Source organism: Lissotriton vulgaris, chromosome 9, assembly GCF_964263255.1.
Source record: "Lissotriton vulgaris chromosome 9, aLisVul1.2, whole genome shotgun sequence".
Lineage (NCBI taxonomy): Eukaryota > Metazoa > Chordata > Amphibia > Caudata > Salamandridae > Lissotriton > Lissotriton vulgaris.
In genome coordinates this window covers 397,602,610-397,620,527 of record NC_141697.1, presented here as the reverse complement: position 1 = coordinate 397,620,527, position 17,918 = coordinate 397,602,610, and the positions used below count along the sequence as shown (strand labels likewise).

The window sequence follows — 17,918 nt, the reverse complement described above, 5'->3', positions numbered from 1 at the left end:
CTTAATTTAAGCCGGTGTCCAGCTACTTCCAATTCAAAAGTGTCAACTAAATAAATTTTGTTTTTTAAATGTTAGGGACGATTACCTTTCGCTCTATCAGAAATGTTTAATTCACCCTCTTTATAACACACCGCATGACCTGTTCGTAACCTTATTTCATCACAACTTACCTTTACTTAAATAAAAATGGACTAGTCTTCTTTTTTCCCCTCACCACAGCATCACTCGGGGCCAGCCCAGCATCACTCGGGGCCAGCCCAGCATCACTCGGGGCCAGCCCAGCATCACTCGAGCATCACTCAACGGCACCAAAGCATCACTCGGTGCTTCTTACACTTTTTAATTACAAATTCTCAGCATGCTGCACAGCAGCCACACTTCTCTACAGCACAGCTTAGAAACATTGGCAAAGTCAATAGCTCTACCTAAACACTTATAAGGCACCCAATGCAAAGCCAATGGGTCTCGCCTTTCGGACATTATGAGTGTTTAGTTATCCAACACAATATCCTTGATTAAACAACATCCAGTGTTGCATGGCTAAACACATAGAAGGTCCCAAAAGCGAGACCTATTAGCTATGGCAATGCTTGTTTATATATTTTTTCCATCCCTGCTCCTTCTTTTTGAGAATGTTGCCCTGCTCTGTTGCTTCCGTAGCCTGTCATCCTTACTAATTTATTTCTGAAACACACTTTTGGTCACACTCCTGGTTCCGCTGCTATTGTGTTTATTTCCCTCTTCCTACATTCTTTTGCCTTCTCCATTGCTTTTGTGGCTTCTGTGCAGTACATGCTTATCATTTTGCTCGTTCTTCCCGCTCGGAAGTTTCATTTTTGCAACATTTTTAGCTTTTATGTTTATTTGCTTTTTGTTTTTCATACCTTTTTATCCTTCATAGCATTTAAAAGCTATCTTATAGTGACACATTTCTTGTTTTTTGCCCTTCTGTTTTCCTCCTTCTCAAAATGGTTACAATATATTTTACTTTTCCTCACTGATAAACGGAGGACTGGGTATATTTCTCTCACCCACCTACACATACCAATTTCTTTTTTTTCCTCCCTCTGCTCCTCCGTACCATTGAAGCCCACCTGTTACCCTTGTCCATTGATTCCGTAGCCTGTTATTACCATTTGTTGAGTTCCTGATTCACCTCTGCACATTTTAGTGAACAAGTTATTTACCTTTGGTAATGCACTTTCTATTAGAAACTATATCTGTCTGCAGATTCCTCACCTTTTCAATATTCCCTACGTGCCAGACTTCATCCAAAAACTTTAAAGCAGTTCCTCTGCATGCTTGTAGTTGGCACGTGCAGCTCCACACTGACGCCATTTGTCTCCAGCAATGAAATGCAGAACCTATGTAGGTGCCACCCTCTGCATGCTGTCAAATGCTTTCAAGAACTGCCGCGCCTCCAGATGCAGACTCCCTAAAGCAAATTGGTGCGACCAATGTGCAGAGTCCTGGACTTGGGATCTTATTAATGGAAGGCCCAATCGCTTGATAAGGAGGATGGGTTGGTCGGTGGGGAATTTGCGGCTAGATAGTCTCTATGCGAAAGAGCATTACTGAAAGAGAGGAGCTTGTTCTTCTGATAGAGCCACAGATTCTTCAGCTTCTGAATAGATACTAATGCAGTACCTATTAGGAGGCGGGTCCTGCATGACTCAGATTGGAAAGTCCTGCAGGAGTGAGCGTGCATAAATCTGACTGTCCACACAATCTTGCTTCATGACCGTATGGAGAGACACCCACGTAGCTATCTGGAATATGTCTAGGCAGGGACTCTGCGTGCTAACAGAGTAGTGGATATTCAGGCTTCGCGACCCTGCTGACTATAACGCATTTTTACAGACTTTCCTGTGAACTTTAATCAGACATTGGGTGTACCGTGACATGCTTTTATACTTCCCCCACCTGTAATTTATTTTCAAGCACTTCACTTTATACATTTTAAAACTGCATCCACTGTAATGCATTTTACTTTGTGGTTGGGTTAACTACTAACTGTAATGTTTTTTGAAACGCTTCAGTTTAAACATTTTTCACATGTCAGCGACCGTAATGTAATACCAAGCAAACTAAGTTTATCCAGAAGAGACACCTAGTAGTGAAGCGTCTCCCTTGCAAAATATGGAACGCCATCCCGGTTGACATCAGGACAACTCCCTCCTTCATGAAATTCAAAAGACTCTTAAAAGACTTGTACCTCAACTGTACCTTCCCAAACTGAAATCCGAAGTGCACAAGCCGACAGCCTGCTGCCAAAAGCCAATTGCTCCAACATCCCCATCCTCATCCACGCCACTTAACACCTTACTCTCCTCCACTCCCGGAGGGAGACGGAGCTCAGAACTTTACCCGCGGATCGAAACTACCTCGGAACCACTCTACCTCAATGTGCTCCTCGGACGCACATCACACTGGAACTTTTGATCACTTACGCTTTCCTGTCCCTCTTTTGTGTGTTTTTCTCCCCTACTTGTTGTAAAGCGCTCCGATACCCTCGGGTCTGGCTAGCGCTATATAAAACCTCTTAAATAAAATAAAAAATCTAGTGGTGGATTGGTGCCATTGCAGACTCTTTAAAGGCACATCTTCGTACACTGAGCACGCTTCTGCTCTAGTATGTTAAGCAATGTGCCGTCTGCAGTGTACCTCCCGATCTGTGGGTGTTGGCAAAAGTAATGGATAACATGCTGCATGGCTAAACACTTACAATATCTCAAAGGCAAAGACATAGATAAAATACTTTATCATTCACAGTGCCAATAGCTCTAATATTTCCAAATGCGAGACCTCTTACATTGCAAATGCTTGTTTATATTACTGTTTGCAATCCTGCCTGATGAACCGAGGTGATCACTGCTCATTATCTTGCATATGTTATCCCCAAATACAATTTTTCACAGATGCCATAACTATTACAACACTAATAATAATAGTAGCTCGGAATGATTTTCATTGAACATAAATAGTTCTTTTTACAGACACTCCTGTTCTGGCATAAGAAGGTGGCCACTGCCCTTGTGTTGCTTAGTGAAGACTTAGGATGCCACCTCACTCATGCACTGGAAATCTTTTGTCCATCAAGAAAATAGTACAGTTATGGCGAACAGACGACCCGCTTGTACAGGGCACTGGAATGGAGATTGCCCCACCTGCATTTTGGGTCGAGCCTATAGGACACCGTAAGATGTCTGGTTGCAAAAGACCTATTGTGAGGATACCAAAAACGTACAGAGCTTTACAGCCCTCCTATTGCTTACCATTGGTTGACCCTATGGTCCCTCATTTGCTTGCTTCTTATTCAAGGGCTTAATGTGTTCCAGGTTGTCTATCTTGTGTTTGTTCCTCCCCTGGAGTATGGCCTCTTTGCAATCTCTCCGACTGGATTGCTTCTATGATTCCACTGCACACTTTGGTTAAGCACTCCGTCAGAACACATATATTTTCCAGCTGTTTCCACATGTTCTTCGCTTTCTCCTACGCTCCTTGCTCCTCTCTATCACCCATATGCTTCTCCTCCAGCCCTCTATGCTCCATGTTCTGTGTTTTTTTTCTCTCTTGTGTATGTTTCTAATCATTGTTCTTACTATCTCCCAGTGATACCCTCTAAACCACGGAACACTCTCATCCTGTATTCTACCTCCCACACACATCACACAGAGATACTATAGATAGCCCTTCAAACAGAATTACTTGCCATATCAAGTAAGGTTGCACATAACGTTTTCTAATGCTGGGGTGTGGAATTTAATAATATATCTATTTGTCCATGGGGCAGGTTGCTTCATAAATCTGCTTGTCTTGTAACAAAATCCACTTGTCCCTTTTGTGCCATGTAGTGTGGCGACAAATTATGGCAGCAAGACTCTCTGATCATGCCAGGGCTCATACCATAGTAGTGTTTGAATACTTGCAATCTCCTTATGTTTTCACGTTTCCGCTGATCTACATCCTGGGGCTGACGGTAGTGGTAAGCAATAGTTCCAGAGTTAGAATGCTCTTTGGAGTCTGTTTAAACCTACTAACTTGCATGTTTTATGGGTTTTCAACAACTCTTCTCTAATCTTTTCTCATACTAAGAAATGTTGAAATTTTACTCCTGACAAAGGCAGATAGATGTATCAGGAGTGGAGTACGGCAAGGATGTATCCTGGCCCCATTCTTGTTTAATCTTTACATCAATGATCTTGATAGAGTGTTAAGAGCCGCGTGGTTAGATTATCCATATGTAGGGCGACGTGGTCTTCCCGTCCTCCTATATGCGGATGAATCAGTCCTTTTATCAAGGACCGCTAGAGGCCTGCAATCCTTGTTAGATGCTTTTTCCAAATTTATGTTGGACGGGGACCTATCTGTTAATAATTCGAACTCTTATGTAATACAGGTGGGGTCTCGTCCAAAGAAAAGTTTTCAATTTAGGGTTGGCCCCGCTGTAGTCCCTCGCACCACCATATTTTCCTACCTCTGGGTCCTTATGGATGACCAGTTAAAATTGAGGCCTCAAGTAAGTAGGAACAAGCATTTACAATGCAATGGTTTCGCCTTTGGAAAAGTTAGAGCTATTGGCATTGTAAATGGCAACATTTGCATTTATGTGTTGGTTTTGAAAACAGATAAATAAATGGCATTGTCATTTACATTGTCATTAGCTAAATCTCTCACAAATGTGAGACCTATTGCATTTGCACCCACACATACACACAGAGCCACACACACACACACATACAAAGGCACACACACAGAGCCAGCCGCACACCCACACACACACAGAGCCAGCCGCACACCCACACACACACAGAGCCAGCCACACACACACAGAGCCAGCCGCACACACACACACAGAGCCAGCCGCACACACACACACAGAGCCAGCCGCACACACACACACAGAGCCAGCCGCACACACACACACACACACACACAGCCAGCCGCACACACACACACACACACAGCCAGCCGCACACACACACACACACAGAGCCAGACTGTTTTGATAAATTTGAGGAGCACTGGTGAATTCCGCAACATTTTGAGTTGAAGTCACTTATCATGGCATGTTTTCATGTTATTTTGCTCCTTGCTGGTGCCAGCGAAGGAGACTCAACCTGATTTAGAGTTGGGCAGTCACTGAAAATCCCTCGATTAAGCATCAAACTGGTCCGGTGTTTTGATGGAAGGTGCACAGACATTAAAATAGACCCTTACCGTACCTCTCATCTTGTGTGCTTAGAAATACACATACACGCACAAAGACGGAAGCGCATGTAAACCCAAACGCACACATAAACAAGCATTTACGATGCATTTACACACGGGCTCACGAATAGCGGGAGGGGGGACGGGCACACGGACAGCGGGAGGGGGGACGGGCACACGGACAGCGGGAGGGGGGACGGGTTCACGGACAGCGGGAGGGGGGGTGGCTCACGGACAGCGGGAGGGGGGGCGGGAACGGGAGTAAAATATGCGGCTGCAAAAAAAAAAAGTAAACGCCCACTGAATTTACCAAATCGCCGAGGTTTGTGACCAGTAAATGTATACGTACAGCTGGCCCATAGTGTATGGAAGTCACTAGTAAATGTTTTCCTTTTTTCTGTTTAAATGTGTAGCATGGACTTCTGAAAAGGCAAATCATGCATGGTGTACCTTTACCACATATTTAAGCACAAAAATATTTAACCATAGGATAAAATCCCAAAACATGGCCATATAAGGTTGAGAAGAAGCATACGTAATTATTACCTATAAATTCAGATTCTCGGCTGAGGCTCCAGAGTTATGAATATCCCTAACCTTCGCTTTAAGACTAGACCACTCGTTCAACCACCATAAGGTGCCTGAAGAATCACCTTCTACAGAAATGCCTTTGCTTCTCTCCTCTAGTCTCATGTGACACTAACAGGACTTGAAACTGAAATAGGTAATTTGATTACTGATCCCAAATGATGCTTTAAAATTCTTTGATCCATGACAATCTAAGCTCCGGAAATGCTGAATAATTAATAACGTAAGTCCAAATCTATGCGAATGTAAGCTCCTGAAATGTTGCAAAAATCATGATGTCAGCCAACAAAATCCCAAACTGAGTTCATTTGTCTGAACACTAATTGTCAGCAAGGATGGCTTCTATTATTGCCAGTTCCATGCATTATGTAGGCTCTCAGATGATTGTTATAGATGTGAATATTAGCTCCTGAAAGGCTACGTAGACGATGATGTAAACTCATAAACCATTAAATGAAAATGCTGTCGGGCTCTCTAACCCCTCCTTCATGCTGATATGAGATATTAACAGAATATACACATTTAGTTCAGTAATATTTCTCTATTGCAAGTAAAAGTGAGCAGTAGAAATAGAAAGCTTGTGGAAAGGTTAATATAGAAAAAAGGGATATGGGGATATGAAAAACAGTAAATAGGACAAAGTGATATAAATGTGACTTTAGAAATAGATGAAAGAGAGAGGGGGCGAAAGAAAGGGGTAGTGTGCTGGGGAGCATACATTTAGGAGTAGCAAAAGATAATGAGTTTGAGGAAATTAGAGACAAGAAATAGATGTAATAGTGATATAAAGAACAGAGGGAGTGTCGCAAAGGATTAATAGGAAAAGTGATGGAAGATAAACAGACGAGAGGGTGCAGGGAAAAGTGCAAAGGAGTGAGTGGCAGAAAGAGGGACCTAACAAGAAAGACAGGAAGAGGATTTGTGAAGAGGCTGATAGCCGGAGTGGGATGTCAGGAGGACTGCGGTACGCCTTTGCCCTTGATGAATGAAGCTTACTTACTTGAGTTTTACATTTAAAATATACATTTATTTTCTCTTATTGATTTTGAATAAATTCTCCTGACGGAGACAAGGAAGTGGATCTATTATTCTGCAAGTAGATGGTATAAATAAGACATAGATCAAGGGAAAGTTCCAATCTCCAAGCGCTACTCAGGTCCACCAACAGCAGGCAACAGAAACTGCCAATGTCACACAATTAACATCACGTTGACTCGTGGCAACACTGTCAAACACACACATGAAGCTACACACCCATTCGTCGCACATGCAACCATACACACACATTGCTGCATGTTAACTCTCACACATACACATACAGCAAACACCAGCAGTCTCATGCCCACCTGTCATTAAACTATCAATCACACACACATGGTCACACGTCCATTCATTAGACACCTGTCCCTCACACACAGTCACATATTCACTCTCAGACATACTGTTAGGAACACAAACGCACACAATCACACATAGAAGCAACCACAAATCCACTTGTCATAAAAAACTTCCCATACACATACACAGCCATTCGTCCACACATACATGCTGACACAGACACCACACACACACACACACACACACACACACTGCTCCCAGCTGTGTTGGGTATGAAAGTGCCTGCTCTCCTTTATGGCCCAGGAGTCTGGAAGCTCTGACCGCAGTGGGAGGTGCAGATGTCTTGTGTTCCATGCCTTTCACATGACCTGAGGCTTTACTCAACGGTGGTGGTCTGAAGGTTTGCACTAAGCACAACCTAACAACGGTCACCACAATTAATAAAAGTTAACGCTGGCGCAAGATGAGGGGGATCTGTTTTGTAGATGGATAGTTCAAGTACTTCTACAAGTGGGGCGACTAAACTCAGTCAAAGGCAGAAACGCCAAGGACCTGGGTGACGGGGGGGGGGGGAACCCATGCGTGTCTCTCAAGCTTGAGGAAGGGCAGTACAGGTTTTCCCCAATGCCGGGTGGTAATGGTCAGGTCTGACCCAGGCGGGAAGACTTTTATCAGGCCCGAAAAATATCTGCCCAAACACCAAGCCACTCATGGGGAGCTAAGTGTGGAGGGGGGGTCTGAAATGAGTGCTGCGGGTGGGGGGGGGGGGCAGCCACATCATTTGAGACACAAATTAGGAGTATGTCTGTATGGCTCTGATATGCGCTGGAGATGGTGTTGCTTGGCCTCAGCAAAAGTACCGTACACCAGGCCTCGTGATACCTGTACTCCAGTGTCCGGCGATTCCTTTGGCTCATCAAACAGTGGCGGAAACTGCTCAGACACAGTGCACTGCACTGGCTCAAAGTTGAGAGCAGTCTGGCCCGCTTCAGTGTTCACCGTGGGCAGCTCAGCCCAGCTGTCTCAACCTACACGTAGTTGATGAAATGCTGTGGTGTGGTTGTCGGGGTACGTGCCCATACAGGGAGGATTGCAGTGCATTGATGGCACGTACTGAGGAACTTTTATCCTGTTCGCCAATGTAGTATGCACGGCCCTCGGATGCAGGGAGTGGTTGGAGCCAGGAACAGCAAAAAAATAACGGCGTATGTACACTGGTGGACTGCTGGGTCTCCGGCCCAAGTGGCAGCACATCCTTTTATTTATACCTGAGGCTGTGTCTCCTCCGTTGGCGGTCGGGGGGGGGGGGGGGGCGGTAACGGACAGCGGGAGGGGGGGTCGGGAAGGCTTCCTCCATTGGGGGGCGGGAACGGACAGCGGGAGGGGGGTCGGGAAGGCTTCCTCCGTTGGCGGTCGAGGGGAGGGGGGCGGGAACGGGATGAAAACAAAAGCAAACAGAAAAAATACATTAAGAGCGAAAACGTCAAAATACGTAAACTTACAAAGTGAAAACACATTTATAAACAAAATGCTCCTTACCTGCTCGCTTCGTGGGAACTCGAATCTTGCAGCCAACTCCAACAACAGACACTTGTAAAAGGAAAAAAACAGGCCGACTCCCAAAAAAAAAATAACACACACCCACCGCCGCGATGACGAACAGAAGTGGGTGGAGAGGGGAAAAATCGCGGGAACGCCCCCGAATCTGGTCCGGCCTTGACGGACAGATCCGGCTCCCAATGGCTAGCCTCCATTTATGGAGCTAGCCAATGGGAGCCGGGGGACGTTCCTGAAGCCCATATTGTAAACAAAAGATTTCACCTGCGCCGAAAAGCTGCGCACAAGTGCGCAGCCTTCGGCCAGGCGAAACCTAAAAAGGGGGATTTGTTCCGGGTGAATGCGGCCATATTTAATTTTGCTTCCAAACTAGGGAAGAGACCAATTGCAGCCATTCTAAAAATCTACCAAGCATAAAGTGTGGCTATGGTAGCAACATTTGGGGATATTTTTCTGCGGATTCCCTTCAGGTGGCCAGGAATACTTTCTTGAAGCACCTGCTGTGTGTTTTTCGTGGTTTGTCTAACCTGGCAGCCCATGAGGAACTGGGGGCCCCCTATTTAAGCGACATCTTGGCATTACGCCCCCTTGTGTTTTAGCTGAAATGTTGGCTGAATGAGGCATTAACTCTTAACCATGTGATTTTAAAAGAGTGTATGGCTCTTGATAATGTGTCCCGAATTCCCTGGCTCAAATATATTAACTCCTTCGATGCTCAGCTCGTCATGAGGCACGGTTGAGCTGTGCTGATGACGAGCTGAGCTCGTCATGAACAATGGTAAATCTGCAAGTGCAGCACCGGGGGGGGGGGGGGGGGGGGGGGTGGGGGGGGGGGGGGGACCTCTAGCAGCCAAGGTGTTAAAAATAGCCTTGAAGGGTTAGGACATGGTGAATTATACTCTAACCCTGAAACTATTGTACAGAAGGACGTGGAGACAATCGGGGATTCCTTTCTCACCTTAAGAAAATTGGAAAGAGACGAGCGGGAACTGCAGAAACCTAGCGTTCGATTTTATTTAACGCTCAAAACGACCACATCTACTGAACCATATCTTCTGGGGTCTTTATCCACTTATGAGCAATTTTTATTAACCAGGTTTTGTAAGAATCTTTTCCACCTCTTGTTTGCCAGGGCAAGAGGGTGTAGTAGAGGACAATTGTTGGCACCTTGTGGCTGCGACGGAACGTCTCCACAGGATTTGCTACACTTTGTGCTCTTCTGTACGTTTTTTGTGATTCCTCGTAGGCATTTTTTAGTTCCTATCCTAAAGAGGTTGAAGGAGTACTGTATATATTTTATTGTGGCTATTCAAAATCCACTGTAGGAACCAGGGCATGTCTAGATTCTTAAATATAACTGAGGATCCTTTAAGAACTTTTAGGACGAGGTGGACAAGCCGACCCTTATTGGGTAATACTAAACTTAGGGGGTTGTGGTCAGTTTTGTTTCTAGACTTTTTATTGCTTTTGACTAGACTAGCAGGGGAAGTTTTGGGTTTCCTTTATATATTATATATATATATATATATATATATATATATATATATATATATATATATATTATGGCATATTATTCAATGTAATCATGTTTTATTGTATTTTGGATTCTTCTGTAACTTTTATGGTTTACTTTTGTGAAACCGAATAAAGTTTATTTGATTGATTGATGGCGAGTTTTTTTGGGGTGTTCGATCAGTTGAGAAAATATGATGACATGCCATATATAGCTTTCAGCACTGGGGTGAATAACTTGTTTTGTGTTTTTTTGGCCCATAGCTGTGCTCATAGTCACAAAAGATTATTTTCTCCTATCTAGGTTTTCCTGCACACTCACTTTTTCTTCTTTTCTTTTTCAGTCCTCACTTTGAAGCAGTTGATTGTGTACCATCATCCTGTGAAGAAAGTACTTCAGTTTTGGAAGAAGAAAGATTTAGTCATCTGCAGAGAATAACATGGCAGATTCCGTAAACGGTGGACCAGCTACCACAACGCCATTAGAGCTGTTTGAAAGAGTGACTGCACAGGGTGAAAAGGTTCGGTCACTCAAAGCAGAGAAAGCAACAAAGGTAGTTTTCAAGAGTGCTAACTATTCTGCATGTGTAATGTAACTTCCTTTTTTAAATTAATTTTAAACCTCTAAAAATACATTGAAAACATATATTGCAATGTTAACTTTTATATTTAAGTTATTAATACTAACAAACAAAATTGAAGGGAAACGAGTCTGGTCTTGAAAATTAAATGCACTGAAACAGTAAATGTATAATTCCGGAATGATCATGAATTCACGTGCGATTCATACACCACTATCTGAAAAAAATAAACCTTAATTAATCTATTCTTTTTACACCAGCTACCCACTTTTATTTCTTATAATCCTAGAGTACTCTGCTGTTTTCAAGGATTGTGATTTTTTAAATGTATTTATTTAATTGAAGTTCATTGTTAGACCTGGCATCTTTAAACATGTTTCCCTGTCTTTTTTGCTTTCTGACGTCTCGATTGGGACTCTGTTTTTTTGCTGATGAAGTGTCTTTGCTCACTTTCTCACTGCTGTTCAGTTTTAAAGTGCAAGTGCTCCTGTTGTAATTTGTTATTATGGATTGGCATATTTGATTAACTGGTGAGCCCCTAGTAAAGTGCACTGAGTGTGCCACGGCCTGTAAATCAAATGCTACTAGAGAGCCTGCAGTGCTGATTGTGCCACCCACATGAGTAGCCCTGAAAAGGTATCTCAGACCTGCCACTGCAGGGTCTGCTCGCAGTTTGTAACTGCCATGTCGACCTGGCAAGTGCACCCACTTGCCAGGCCCCAATCTTCCCTTTTCTTACATATAAGTCACCCCTGAGGTAGGCCCAAGGTATCCCTGTGGGCAGGGTGCTGAGTATGTTAAAGGTAGGAGATGTACTGATGTGTGTGGCATGTCCTGGTAGTGAAGTACAGTGTAATTATTTTTTAGGTCGAGCAGAGCGCAGCGCGCATTTGCTGCTCTGCTCGACTTTCTGTAAGGGCTTCCGATAGCTCACCACACGCTTGTGCGTGTGTTTTTGTTTGTGTAATAGGCTATTGGGCTTTGCGTGCGTCTTTCTAAGAAACACAGCACGCAATTGGGCAAAGGTGGGTGCATATCCCGCCTTTGCTCCGCCCACGGCCTATTGCTTACGGTTACCCGCACAGGCCACATCTGTTGTCAATTATCGGGCCCAGATACGGGCACGATAATTGAAAACAGATCGCTCACTGTGGCGCTAGCGCGTGCACGCGCACCACTCGTTCTTTTTTTAATTCCGTGACTTCTTGTCTTGCCTATCCCGTTATACAGCAGGACTACAAGTCCCAGAATTCAAAGGGGAAAACATGATTGGACCTTGATATCCACGGACCTCGGAACTTAGCAGATACTACACCTAGCATTCCTCCTATGTCTTCCATGCTGCATCTTGCTTTTGCCCAGTACTTCCGTTCTCACTGAAGCGACCTGAAGTATCCTTTGCCCATCTTCTCCTTTCCCACGCCCCCACTTTCTCTTGCAGTGGTGCTTTCTCCACTAGATGTATTTTCCACACTAGGCAGCTGCATGGAGATTAGCCCTAACCTGAAACCCCCTGCACAGGGGAACCTAGCCGCTGACGCAAAGCCATCTCCAAGGCACCGCTCAAGAAAAGTAAATGCCCACACAGCCCTGCTACCCCACCACACCCGTCGCAGCATGCATTGACCGGGCCGAAGCAGCTCCTCCTGGGGTGCAAGGGATCTTATTATTGTGCGATGGAGGGGCCGCCCTCTCCACCATTGTCACCCTTCCCAACGCGCCTCCCCCACCCGTGTGTCTCCACCTTCCTCCTCCTCGCATCTCCCCCTCAACACAGAATAATACAATACGTTATGTTTAGCGCATCTGTATAGCGATTTCTCACCATTCGTAAAGTCTCATAGCACTTTCTAAATATGGATGTCATGTGCGGTCTTAGGATTAAATGTTTTTTGCTTATATTGTATTGGGTTGTGCACAGTGCAGGGAGTTAAGTGGGATGAAAAAACCTGAGGATTTCTGAAAGGAATGTGGTGTTTGTAATTAGGAGCGAGGCTCAAACATTGAAACTATATTTCTGTGAGCTCCCTAGTATTTATTTATTTTTAAGTTTTTATGTATCTCGTACTTTATTTACCCAGAGATGTCAGAGTGCTATACAATTTCAGGCACTGCTGAGGAGAAAGCGGTGACATTAGTGAGATACTAGATGCTGTCTCCCTACTGGTCTGAAACGTAAGACCTCCTGTAAATCCTGAAGGACTTTGCAGAGTTAAATGAAAACGTCGGCCACCGGGGGTGGCTCCCCATGGGTGAATGTCCGGCTACAATAAATTAAGCATGACTTGGTTCATGTAGCAGTGTATAAAGCATTATGGCCGTGTCTAGCTTCTGTAAGTAATGGAACAGTACTATTATCCAATGTAATGTTAAGAGTTATCCAGTTTTATGGTACGGAAGAAACCAAACTCAGAAGGATGGATGGCGGAGTTGGCCTTGCCGGGATTAACTAGTGAAATGCAATAGGTCTGTTCATTGTCAGCTCCATACCCAACAAGCATTGGCTTAGCCAATAGGTCTCGCCTTTGGGACCTTATAAGTGTTCAGTCATGCCACACTTGATGTTGTTGCACCAAGGATATTGTGCTGGATAACTAAACACAAAATCCCAAAGGCGAGACCTACTGGCTATGCCAATGCTTGTTCACTATGGGAAGACTATCTGTCCCATAGGGTAGAATGGGAGTTTTGCTTATAACATTCTATAAGCATAACTTCCCATTGGAACAAGATAGGGAAATGGAGTTTAGTATGCCTGGACCCGGAATGTAAAGATAATTTTTATGTTCTGTGTTTGAAAATACCACTTTTAGAAATTGAGTATTTTCTTGCTTAGCCATCCTGTGTGCCTCTGCTGGTTTGTGGATTGACTGTCTGGCTTTTGAAAATACAATTAAACTACACATAAGATAAAACATATTGAGCAGCCGTTTATTAAAGAGAAAGCCGATTTATCACTGTTCAACTCTACCTTGCATAGTAGAAAGTGCAAAAAGTGCAGTGCATTCATAAGAACAAGCTAAATATTTCCCTTTGTCCTGTCCATGGAGGAGTTTAAATTTAGAGGTCGGGTTACGGGGAATAAAGTGCAGTGGTTGCAAGCCCAGTTGTAGATTACAGATTTGAGGTTGCCTGCCTCCAAGGCAGCTACGCCCGCTGCTGGTAGAGTATATTTGCTGTCTCTTGGCATTTTATTTTCTACTAGCTCAAGGAATTTTACAAGCCTTCAGTTAAGCTTCGGATACTCTGCGCTGAAGCAGGCCATCACTGCCTGTCTCCGCGTACGAACCTCTCTTGAGTTGAACTGAGTTTTGAGCAGTCGGATCCATTCATCCTTCAACTTGCTGCAGTTGCAGAGCAGGTAGGGAAGTCTTCTGTTGCTAAGCCGCATAATCGACAGCATTTAGAAAAATGTACCTTTGCCATGGCGGGTGATGCAGAGTTGATGGGAGTATCCCCAGACAGTGTTTTAAAAGTTTTTCCTTCATCTTTCTTGAGTAGCCTAGACTACAGTATTTTTGAGGAGTAAGTGATCGGTAGCTGTTGATTGTCATCCAAGCCTCACCCAAGCTTGGCTGCGGACTTGGAAAGTGGCCTTGTCTTCTATAAGTGAGGGGCTTTTTTTTATTAATTTCCAAACACGTTTTTAAAGATGTTATGACTGGTTGGAATGTCCCAGGCCTGCAACAGCCCAGTGTTTGTAAGAGAGTTTTGAAGAATGTTTCTGCCAGGCTAAGTGCTTTGATGCTGCAGCTCTTTGCATAAAAGATGGTTCAGGGTGTTGGCAGCTACGTTACTGATCTTGTGCCAGCAGACAAGGAATGCACTTTGCATTGCCAAGGACTGTTTTGTTAGGCCAAACTCTAACCGATTATGTGCCACCGAAGAATTGTTTGGAATTATGAATGAGTCCTTTCTAGAGTCTTAGCGTCTCTGCCGCTCAGGGCTTCACTTCCATAGGTGATCGCTGGTAGAATTTTTGATCGAGCTACCTGGAGGAGGGGTGTCCGTAATGGGCCTGTCAACTTCTGAGTCGCAGCCAGCGCCATCCCTTTACTTTTGATCTCCCCCTTCTGCATAGCGAACTGGCCCTCTTGTCGATTTCTAAGCCTAGGTACTTGTAGATTGTTGTGGTTTGGAACTGTGTAGTCCCCAGATACCAGGCAGGGAGTTTCTTCTTGCCACTGCTTTTGGTTATAGTTTATAATTTTCTTGAGGTTTACTTCCAGGAGTTTCTCCATTGCGTAAGCTTGCCTTGCGCTGAGGAGATGTTGCATGCCCACTTGTATGTGGCTTACCAGGACACACAACACATACAGAACTTCAACCTCACACAACATCAACAACACACACAACAATGACACACACAACAATCTATCTATCGCCCTCACCCTATCTATCTATCGCCCTCACCCTATCTATCTATCGCCCTCACTCTATCTATTGCCCTCACTCTGTATATCGCAAAAGAACAGCATCACTCGGCAACACCACAGCATCACTCAGGGACACCACATCATCACTCACCACCACCACAGCATCACTCAGCGCAACCCCAGCATCACTCAGCGCCACCACAACATCACTCCGCGCCATCACAGCATCAATCTGTGCAACCATTCAACAACAACTTGTTCAAATATGTTTTCTCAATGTTTCAAGCTTTATTACAAATGTCACAAAAAGATGTTAATATTTCACTTCTGTTCTTGGATTTTCATCACAATAAAATACACTGAACATAATCTTCACAAAAGTTATTTACAAAAGTTTAAGCTATTGCCATTCTAAATTACAATCACTTTTATTTAAGTATTAATTATTTAAAAAATAAAAGCCATTGTTATTTGTAATATCAATTCATCTAAGTCACGTAAATACAAAACCTGTTGCATTACAAATGCTATAGGTGTCACATTTGCGAAAGTTATAACTATTGGCATTGTAAATAACAAAGCTGTTAATTTAGCTATTTTCAAAACCAACACATAAATAAAAAAATTGTCATTTACAAGACCAATAGCTCAAACTTTCATAATGCGAGACCTATTGCATTGCAAATGCTTGTTGCTTGTTGTTATTATCAGAATGTTCTGGTAGTTTCACAGTTCCTCAGTCTGTTTTGGAAAATACAGAGCTCTTTTAGAGGACTTTGGAGCACCTGCTGGATCAGATCAGCCCCTCCCTATACGCTTCTGTATGGTCTTGTAGCTTTGATTCAAATTGGAGGGGGGCACGAGCACGCCATCTTTTACCTGTCTTGGGCCCCAGCTTGGGCCTGAGTGTGGGGTGTGGTAGAAGTAAGTGGTCTGAGCAGGCCCGGGCAGCTGGTGAATCAAGGACAAAGCGTTGGATGGCCCAAAACGGTGGTAGGTTTTAAAAGATGGTAGGTTGAAGTTGGGACTTGGAGAGTTCACTGGTCGAAGGCATCCTGGCAGGGTTTGAGTAGCTTAGAAGCGCACGAGACAGTAGGCTGCACTGAAACCTAGCTCGGCCATCTCTGTGCAACTCCCTGGCAGGGTTACCCTCTGTGTAGTTCATCTCCTTCCCTGGGCTCCCTTCTCCCTCACCAGGCCTCCTGCGTGACAACCAGCTGCTCCACTTAGCTCTGGTATCCACTGGTGCCTCTCCTGGTTCCCCTCATGCAACTGGGGCTAGCCCGACCTGAGCTTCAACTCCCCCGATGTGGTGGTGGTGGTGTGCTCACACCGAAGGTTAGCCCGCTGTCCGGAGGGGGCAGCAAGTGGCAGCAGAAAGAGGGTAAAGTACCTCATTGCGGGCCCCATCACTGCAGTGCTGCCCGGTGTGGGTGGGACTCCCTACCGCCCGCTCCACATTCCTCAGCCTCTGCAGTCTTCCTCTCCCCCCCTGGCCCATGCAGCTCGCACCAAGTGGCCCCCACAGCTCGGAGCTCAGCTCTGCTCGACCAGGCGTCCGTGCACCACACCATGTCTGCGCTCGGCTGAAGCACCACCCCCTCTGTGACCATGCAGCAACCTTCGCGCTGATATGCCTGCCTCATGCTCTGTACGCTATCCGACTCTGGAAGAGAGAAAACAGCCAGAGGATGGAGCAGAATCCATCGGATAAGGAAAGAGTATTGAAGCAGCTGGAAGACGCACAGGCAAACTTTAAAATAAAGCATGTTATGTAAGTGTAGGAAAGGTGGAAGGCCAGGTAAATGAGACATTTTGAGTATGGGGAGCGATCTGGTGCGTTACTGGCATAGAAGGTGAGAGCTGAGAGGTCCAGAAATACCACCAAGGAGCTGGTCGTCAACTCTCAGGGTCACATCTCTAAAAAGTTGAGGAAATGCCGGGGCACCTGGTATCTCTTTTTTTCCGCACTGTATAAGAAAGAGGTATTTCTTAATTTAACTTGGCTCAAGGAATGGTTGAGGGGGTAGAGACCTCCGTTGGTAGAGTAACTGGAGGCACAGATTACTAAGGAGGAAAACAGGGAGCATTTATCACATATTAAGAATGGGAAAGCAGCAGGTCCTGATGGCATTCCCCATAGCTTTATAAGTTATTAAAGGAAGATATTGTACCAATGTGGGAGACATTGTTTATTACCATATATGTGGGAAATTCTCTGATTTCCGACTCATGGACAGAAGCCACGGTTTCCTTAATTTTAAGGCCTGCCAAAGATCCCAGCTAGGCTGATTCTTGTCAGCCAGTTTCTTTATTGAAAGCTGACTTAGGTTATTACAAGCATTTTGGCCGGAAGATTTGCCATATTAGCCTAGCCCTTCAGTTAATTCATCCAGATCAGAAGGGCGTTGTACCAAAGTGACCGATTCATGAGCTAACTCAACAATTGATTGGAACTATTGATCTGGCCACTACCCTCTCGATACCCTTGGTAGTGGTCACAATAGATGCTGCCAAGGCATTCAACTGAGTATGTTAGATTTACTTCTGGGAAGTTTCTGCAGTATTGGGTTTCAGTCCTTGCTTGATTCTGACCCTTAAGAGACTGTACAAGAATTTGTCAGCCCAAATTCTGTTCAATGGTTCATTGACTAGGAGTTTTGAAATTTGTAGAGGCACGAGGCAGGGTTGTCTGTCTCCTCTCCAACATTTACATCGAACCGGTTACCCGGTTAATTAGAAGGGATGCTAGGTA

General features: G+C 44.6%; 1 protein-coding gene across 2 annotated transcripts in view; it reads left to right on the top strand.

Annotated features, from left to right (window-relative positions):
- WARS1 (tryptophanyl-tRNA synthetase 1) overlaps positions 1-17,918 on the top strand; it is a 141,257-nt gene that overhangs the window by 18,722 nt on the left and 104,617 nt on the right. For both annotated transcript variants that reach the window (XM_086937813.1, XM_086937812.1), the window contains exon 2: positions 10,551-10,760. In XM_086937813.1, coding sequence (XP_086793939.1) covers positions 10,647-10,760 — 114 coding nt within the window. In that variant the 5' untranslated portion in view covers positions 10,551-10,646. The remainder of the gene's footprint in view (positions 1-10,550; positions 10,761-17,918) is intronic.